The sequence below is a fragment of the Coturnix japonica genome, chromosome 1, assembly GCF_001577835.2.
Source record: "Coturnix japonica isolate 7356 chromosome 1, Coturnix japonica 2.1, whole genome shotgun sequence".
Taxonomy (NCBI): domain Eukaryota; kingdom Metazoa; phylum Chordata; class Aves; order Galliformes; family Phasianidae; genus Coturnix; species Coturnix japonica.
The window spans coordinates 95,262,474-95,271,169 of NC_029516.1; the positions used below are offsets into that span (position 1 = coordinate 95,262,474).

The 8,696-nt window shown below is 45.3% G+C and overlaps 1 protein-coding gene across 1 annotated transcript; it reads right to left on the reverse strand.

The window, feature by feature from the left end:
* Positions 1-790: 790 nt before the first annotated feature.
* Positions 791-8,696, reverse strand: KCNE1 (potassium voltage-gated channel subfamily E regulatory subunit 1). The gene is made up of 2 exons (XM_015882049.2): positions 8,307-8,696; positions 791-3,381 (listed from the first exon to the last, which is right to left on the reverse strand). The coding sequence occupies exon 2, from the start codon at positions 3,336-3,338 to the stop codon at positions 2,958-2,960; it is 381 nt and encodes a 126-aa protein (XP_015737535.1). The 5' UTR covers positions 3,339-3,381; positions 8,307-8,696; the 3' UTR covers positions 791-2,957.

An 8,696-nucleotide genomic window follows, 5' to 3' on the forward strand; every position in this document is an offset into this window, starting at 1 on the left:
AAATAAGAAATTCTCCAGAAAATCAGAAAATATGATCTGGTTACTATGAACAGTTACAATACTGTTGTATTGGTAACAACGTGATAGGTTTTGTCTATGGCAAAGGTGATGAGCAAGTGAACTAATCACACATTTGTAGGTACTCCTTGGCCAACCTGTGCTTTCGCTGCATGAAGTCAGGGACAGACTCAGTGTCAGCCTTCCTGTAGTAGTCAGTTGTAATGACAGAGGAAGTGGTGACTGTGTAGAAGTTCTGAATGATGCTCTGCAATGCAGGCTGCAGCTGGCTCTCGCTTCCCGTCTCTAAAACTATTATTACATAATCCAGAAATTTCAGAGCCTTTTTCGAGGAGAATACTGACAGCAGGCTGACCCAAGCTCTTAAGAGCTTATTATATGCACTCCTATCTCTCCTATGATCAAAATGGCCCTTTCTAACCTTAAAAATCTGCATCCCAAGATGCCCTGTTTGGGTGAGGTACCCAAACAACACCTTGTGCAAAGCCAAAAGACCTTCCTCCCTCGTTGTACTGAACACCAGAGTCAAGTTGCCTGGTGAACTGCAAGCACTGGGAGTTTACCTGAGGTAAAGAATTTGTGCCTAACATTTTATTGTTTCTCCAGATGTAGGTGTACTGGGACATATCCCAGCACCCAGGCTTGGCCTTCATTAATAGGGTGTAGAAATGTGACGGGTGAGTGGGTGCCCATCAGGTAGAATCAGTGTTCTTTCTGCAAGCTTATGAAACAGCTCAAAAGAAAAACTTCTAAGGCCACAAGCAACATTTGTAGTTAATATTTTATTGTTTTTTCACGAGTGAAAAATGTATGGGAAGAAGGAGAAAGACTGAAAGGTAATGTGAAGGTCCACTGTGGGAGGGTACAAGTGAAATAGAAAGGTGCTTTGTAACCTGGTTACAAAGAAAAACATTATGACTAAGGCACAGTGTTTCCTCACTTATTAAAATAAATAAAATGGGAGAGATAAAAAAAGAAAAGAAAAAAAAGAAGTGGAAGCTAAGTAATGCAGACAATGACCTTGTCACAAATAGCTACACTGGGCCTATTAAAATAAGGTGAACAGCAAGTGCCTCAGCCCAAAATACCTGAAAGCACCTGGAGTGGAAGGGGAGCTGCAGGAGGCAGACCTTTTGAAATGCTTAATGTTCAAAGGTTTTAATGCAGTGAAGGCCATTTTCAACGCAAGTTTAAACATTTTCAGCAATGTTTCATGGGTCTACACCTAGATAACCAACAAGCGAGAGCATTTGCTCTCTCACTGAGGGTAGGAAGTAGAAGCAATATACAGACCACATGATAAGAACCCAAGAGAGCAATGCCCAAGCTAATAAGTCAACAGCTATCCAAAGCCTGGCTTGGTCTACCTTTCTCTAGAGGAGACAAAGTCTCAGATAATTAAGCCGACAGAAATATTCCAAGCTTAAAACATTGGCCTTACCCTCAGCTTAATGGCAGGCACCATACAAATCTATTTTTAAAAATACACCGTGTTTTCAGTTGTCCTGTGTTTAAATATCATGGGAAGAGAAGCTTGGCTAAGCTGCTACTTCAATGACAGCACAGTGTTTTGCATCCCTTGCCTATCCAAATGCTTTGGTAGCGGTCTGCTGCCACTCTGCCTTTGCCTTGCCTTTGAACCAACTGCTTTGCATGACTTTTTTTTCAAGCCTTTCCCACTTCTTCTCACTCTCTGGTAGCTAAAAATGAGATATACATCTGCAGAGTTGAAATAAAAAGTCCCCACCTGCCCAGACCATTGCTTCTTTGATCCCATACAAGAAAACAGGCTTTGACCTGGCTAGGTTGCTATTTTAAGCAATGCAGTGTTCAGAGCAGACATATTTCTGCCTGAGAGCAGAGACACCTAATACTTGCTACCAAAGCAGCAGAGTTCAGCTACTGCCTTCTCCCTACAGCTTGGTTTACACAGTCCATGGAAGAAGGGCATATGGAGGCCACAGGCAGGAATACCTTGCTGACATGGACCTCACATTGGATAGTGCAAGAAATAAGCAGCTGTACTAAGGGGGCTGCTCTTGGGACCTAGAGAAAGAAGCTCATGGGCTACAAGTTAGGCACACACATAAAGCTGCATCCATGACTAAACAGCAGAGACCTTGAGAAACTGCTTTTCACGATGTGGAAATTCACTTTGCAACCACAGGCTAGCACCTAGGTCTTCTGCAGTCATTAAAGGTGATCAATACTCACAACACTGCATGTTACTCAGTCCTTGTACAGAGGTGGGTATTGCTTCTGAGATCAACCTGGATCCACAAGAAGGAAAAACATAAGTACTCTGCAAGTCTTATCTGGGGTACACAATGTGAATTAAGGACAGTCACTAAAAAAGTTCCCTCTGAAGTCCACAGAAATGGTTTTTCAGCAAAAAATGATAATAAAAGCATATCCTTTCTAAAAATTCTACCTCAAAAAGGTACATGATTCTCAGAGAAACTACTTATCCATAACACTGTACAGTTTATACTATGATTATTCAAAAATACAAAGGAAATCTTTCTGCTACATTTTCTTGGAAGACAATGGTATTACTTGAAAACGATTGCCTAAACAATACTTGTCTGTTAATACCTCTAGCTTATGCTCGATCCAGTTTGTTTTGAAGTACACTGACTACTGCGAGAATTCATGCTGGCAACACCAACATTTGTATTTCTCACCAGGTGAAGCTAAGAGTCCATGATACTCCCATTGGTGTGTCTCCTTCCCTGACCTTACAGTGACTGAAACAATGTGGTCAGGCAACTTTGCAGCACCCGAGCCATCACAAACCCATCGGCTTCACTGTCACCTCTGTAATTCTGCCTGTCAGCACCGGGAGCTTGGCAGGTGGGAAAGCAGCTAGCCTGGTTCATAGCAGGTATCGCTTGGGTTGTCCCCATGCAAAGTTCAGTCCAGTCCTTTCTCCCATTTGGCTAGGAAGACTTCTCCTCAGGAATGTGAATGCTCGGCTGTTCTACTGCCAGCTGGTTTTCAAAGACACAGCACAGCTTGTAATTTTCTATAAGCTTGGCTTGAAAATACTCCTGGTCCTTCTTGTGCCAAATGTCTGTTGCAATGTACGTGTTGTAGGGGTTGTGGGAGTCATCCAGCCTCCTGGCACGGATATTGGTCACCATGACTCCCACTGTGAAGAAGCCAAAGAGACCAACCATCATCAGCAAGTAGATGATTTCCAGGCTGCCGCCAGTGCTTCCAGCTGTAGAGGGAGCAGTGCTATTTGTCTGCTCCAGGTGGTCTTGAAGCAGCTTGGAGAGGAGAATGCTCAGGGCTGTGTCATTGGACAGCACCAACATCTTTTTTCTTTGGCCCTTTGCACTTCTTTCTTCCCTAGTTTCCCTAGAAAAGAAAAATAAACAGGGACATGTCATCAGACAAAGACATGATTTTCTCTGTTTGCTTTACTGGTTTCCCCCAGCAAGGAAGTTGTCTCAGGACATGCAGAGAGTCAGGACCTGAGAAAGTACCCGGGAGGCCTGCTCACCTTCTCCTTCCAAGCAAGGCCAGTGAGGATGCATCCATCCCCTGCAAATACTTGTCTTAAAAACCCTCCATGATACCAAAAGTCCTCAGTCTCCACAAATAGCCTATTATGGTACTTTACTGCTCCAGCCATTGGCCACTCACCCAGCCCAAGCTTATTCTCATGCTGCTTACAGCCCATGGCTTCTTCCCCAAGCCCCACACGCACCAGGACAGGCTCACATGCTACAGCAGCTGCTTTTGGCTTTGAGGATTATCATCCTGGCTTTCCAGTGATAGCAGTGACATGATGAAAGGGAATGGCCTCAAGTTGCACCAGGGGAGGTTCAGGTTGAGTATTAGGAAAAATTTCATCTCAAAAAGAGCAGTGATGCAGTGGCACAGGCTGCCCAGGGAGGTGGTGCAGTCTCCATCCCTGGAGGTGTTCAAGAGCCGTGTGGATGTGGCACTGAGGGACGTGGGCAGTGGGCATGGTGGGGGTGGGCTGATGGTTGTACTGGGTGATCCCAAAAGTCTTTTCCAAACTTTAATAATTTTGTGACTCTAAGAAGTTGAAGGGTCATTTTCCCTTTTTAATGTTATCTATGAATCTTTTCACACAGCCCTGTCACCACTGCAATCCCAAAGCCTCAACAGCCAGGTAACACAACTGAACAATCCCATCACAATGCCTAATTTTAACAGCTCTAGAAAATTAAGACAACAGTTTCTCCCTGCTTTTGCCCTTAACACTTCTGAATCAAGGTACTGTTATTCAAGGTGACTTCTGTCACAGCAATCTTTTAATAACATAAGATGGCTGTCAGTGCTTTCTACAGTTTTAAATACGTGATAACAGGTCGACCTGTTAGCAAAAGCTTCAGCATGGGCTTCCTGCTTTTTGTGAGATTTTTGTTTGTTTTGTGTTTGGGTTCTTTTTTTGCTGTTGTTCTTTGGTTGGTTTGCTTCATTTTGTTTGTAAGAAGTACTGTTATGTTCATTTATAATACATCAAGAATGAAATGAACCTTTGGGCACAAAGCCACCAAAAGACCCAGGCAGCAATTACATCTCTGCGTGAGGGCAGCATTAATGATACATAGCTGTTGTGCAGGACCTCTATGAAATAAGGATGTTAGCTGTGTACACAGCCTCCAGCTGTTGTTAATGACACTGCAGTGGATGTGAAGTGTCTGGAGGTTTCTCTGAATTGTCTGCGCCTCGTTATAACACAAATGCTGTAGAAGGAGATGTTGAGATAGAGGAAATGAGAACAGAACACTTATCTTGTGACCTCCTATCTCACATGTGGAGAGCAGTAATTTACTCTCTACTGTGCTTTGGCAGCTAAATGAAATATGCCATCAATTCAGACACGAATATGATCAAATGTACTTGTAAAAATTAATTGCTAATACAACCATCTATGCCGATTTTAGCACCAGATTTGTCCAAACCATTTTACTAGACTTCCATGCTGTGCAGTCGTGGATTTGAGGCCAGGTCTCATTGGAAGTCAGATGCTCAGCTCGGGATGATTAATGTCATGAAGAAAGTTTTGCTTTCCTTATCACACATTCCAGAGCAACACAATCAGCCCACACCACCCGAACCCAGACTCCTACTCTTGGTGAGTGAATGACCTTGCAGGGCTCAGGTGAGGCTCTCAAGGGCTCAGATTCACAACATTCTGAGCACTTCCTGAGATGAGCTGCCTTTCCAGCAGGAAAAATGAGCACATGTGGGAGCATGCCTCGGTATTTTGGTTTTAAATAGAGATGAGCCTGGGGGTGGCAGAGGGAGACAAAATCCCCTCTACAAACAATATTGTGATCCAACTAATTTCTTTAGTTGCATGAGTCAAAGCTACAGGAAATAACATCTTGGCAGCTTGAGCTCAATAGTTAAAATCTATTCACTTTTCACAGCTGTTTTCAGATCCTTTAATAAGGGAAGGAAGAGAAAAAGAAGCCTAAACCTTTATCTGAGATTTCTCCTCCTAAGTGCACAGAATGTGTCAACACTGTAAAATGTAAAACTGCTAATAAATCATTGCAATAACTACTTGTTGCCAGCCTGGCTCCATCTCCACAGCCAAATCAGACTTACAGGCTGAGGGAGGGATGAGGCACATTCTGGTTTCCAAGGAGGACAGCTCCTCCTGAAACATCAGTAAGCCTAAAGGTCTCATCTACCACTCCACAAGCATAGTTCAACTCCACTGAAACCCATTTAGAGCTGCAGTACACAGGACTGGGAAGAACTGTCTGTATCACTGGTCTAGCCCATGATAGATGGAAGTCCTAATGTCCTCAAAACTTTGTTCCCCACTCTCTGCGAATGTCTGCTGATGGGCTGCAAATCATCATCACTGTCCCAGTCCCTTGTGGGGCTCCTCTAAGGAGCTCCATGTAAAACTGAGAGCATCCCAAAACCTGGTGGCCATGGGCTGCAACCCCTGTAAGCCATCTGGGTTGATGGTCCCCATACCACACTACCCAATGGGAGATGTGTGGCAGGTGATTACACCTCCTATCCCCTCTATGTTTTGGGGGACAGGCATTAAGCAGTAGTAGTTCTTTGCCTGGTGTTAAGAATGGCCTGAGGCAAACTTGTTAAACAGTTCAGCAGTTCCCTTACTGGGCAGTGATTCAGAGGGAATTCCCTAAGGCTGATAGCAGCCTGAGCTACATCCTGCTCTCAGGTGTGTTGATGCTTCTCCACCCGTTACATTAAATGCAGATCAAATGTGCCTCCAAAGCAAAAAGTAGAGTGCTGAGTGCAAGTTTATTGTTAACACTAAAGTTTCTCAGCTGTGCAGATGTACTGCTGGCTTTGTTCAAGCTCATCTTTCATTGAATGTCAATGACGACCTGAGCCACTGCCCCACTGGCTGTGATCCACAGCATCAAGAAGTGAAATGAACAGGCTCTCAGCAGGCATAGAAGCATGCCTTCAATCTAAACTTAGTGCAGACAGGAGGATCCTAGGACGGTGTTTGCTTTCTCTGATGGTTGGAATTACTTGGGATGCTTTCAGCCTTGCTGCTGTTCTAAGCAAAAGTTTCCCCAGGGAAATATTTGCATAGGTTGGCTGTTAATTGCAGCTGGGGGCTCCACCAATGAGGAAAAAAAACCAAACAATTCAAACCCAAGTACAGCTTAGAGCTATGAAGTGCTACAGCTGCAGCATGCAAACCTATGTCTGTGAGATGCATAGTCTGACTCTGCTTTGGGTCTGTGGTGAGGCCAAGCAGAGCAGCTGGAAGATCGTGCATTGCCCAGCTGGGTGCTGAGGCAGCCGCATTCACCCTGCTGAGGAAGTAAGACGGTGACTTGGTATCTGCAGAGCTGTAAATTGACATTTGAGTTCAAGCAAGGCAATTAGCAACTGCAGAGAATCAGGCACTTAATATTACTTCTGTCTTCTTTATAAGCATCAGAACTGACTTATGTCTGGCTATTTCCCAAGAAAGGCAGAAGGGTACAGGTCTATGTGTTGCAGGGCAGGCTGTAGACTGCTCTCCCAGCCTAGGTGCTTCTGCACAGAGACCTGAACCAACTGGAGCTGCAGCCACAGCCCTGCCTGCTCCACCTGGGGCTGTGCTGGGCTGGATCCCAGCAGTGGAGCTTCAGTGGGCCCCCACAGACTGCCAGGGTCTAAGAAGTAAGGAGGCAATTTTCTGTCACATACCTAGAGGATGTGATTCCTAGCTTTGGAGCCCAGTGGGAATTTTTCCTCAAGTACAATGTAGGCAAATTAGTTTGCTTTGGCTAGTGGTACCCCTCTTCCCTGCTGAGTTAAAAAGTGGTATTATGTAGGCAGAGGTGGATGTTAAATGACAGGTGCTTATCTCCCATTGCCATTTTCTCAGCTCTCCTAAAACAAAGGACCTACATTTTAATTTATACCAAGCAAACATCTCCAGCAGTCTCTCACATTGCTGCCAAGAGCACCAGCAACCAAGCAGCAGGAACTGAGACTTCAGAGGCATTTATACCTTCAGAAAATACACTGCAGCATCAACTTCTCAGGAACTGATGACACACAGAAAAGCCTATTCTACACTGATGACAAAAGTCAGCACAGCACATTGCCCACCTCCCAGTTCTGTAAAGTGATTAAAGTCCCTCCAACATTAAAAGGTAATGGATCTTCTGACCTCATTTCCCTGCCTATTCATTACAGGGATGGGTAGTTCAGACAATAGCTTTCTGGAAAGCAGAGCGTTGCACAAGATAGACTCATTTGGTCCCTTCAGCTCCTGGAAACGTGTGCAACAGAACAGCATGATGCAAAGCTAGATCTGAGATGGTACAGTAGAGCAGCCCAGAAGCAAGTAGGGTTCTGGGGATGGATTTACAGTTATGCACAAGTTGCATGCACCATCTGCAACCCCTAGCAAATCTTCAACTCTTCCCCAGGCCACCCATCACTGTCCACTTAAGGTTCCTGTGCTACTCTAAAACACAACACTTGTACTGAGGGTACAACCACTTCTTCTCAAAAGCACCATGTAGACATCTAATCCCCTTCCACACACCATATACACACCATACTACTTTGAAGTGAAAAACCCAGCAACCTCCCCAAACAGTAGGCTTCAGCACATATAAGTTTATCTTCCCAGATGCAGCTGCCTTGGTCTCACACCCAGTCTGACAGAGCAGACAAACACAGTTGCGACTGCAATGGCAAACAAAACCTTTTGAGTGAAAGCCCTGCTCCCCCTTCTCCTTCATCAGTTCAGCCCTGCAACATTTGCAATCAACCGCTGCTCTCATCCCCAGCCCGGTACACACCTGGCAACAAACCTTGGCTGGATGCAAGGCTCCGAGCCCTCCTGGGTGAACTGAAGGTGTGAGCCCAGAGAAGAACATAAACTGTCTGCAAGCAGAAGTTGGCTTCTGGCTCCTCCAGGGATAGCAGCTAGGCTGTCACTGTCCCTGTTCCTGGGATCAGTGCAAAAGGTAAGAGGCAAACAGGAAAATATACAGGCTGGGGGAGGGCAGTAGCCTGTGGCAAGGGCCAGCCTCCTGCTGCAAGGTGTGGGCACTGGCCGTGGGTGCCAGGTAAGTGGGAGGTACTGGGGGCAATAGCAGGTAGGACCCAGCCCTAGTAGCTGTTGTGGGGTGCTGGTGAGGCAGCATGAGTGGAAGCACTTCCAGGGCTTCTCCTTCAACACTACACCA

Bases quoted from the DNA above. Each gene is read 5' to 3' on its own strand.
- KCNE1 (XM_015882049.2), bottom strand. From the start codon at position 3,338: ATGTTGGTGCTGTCCAATGACACAGCCCTGAGCATTCTCCTCTCCAAG.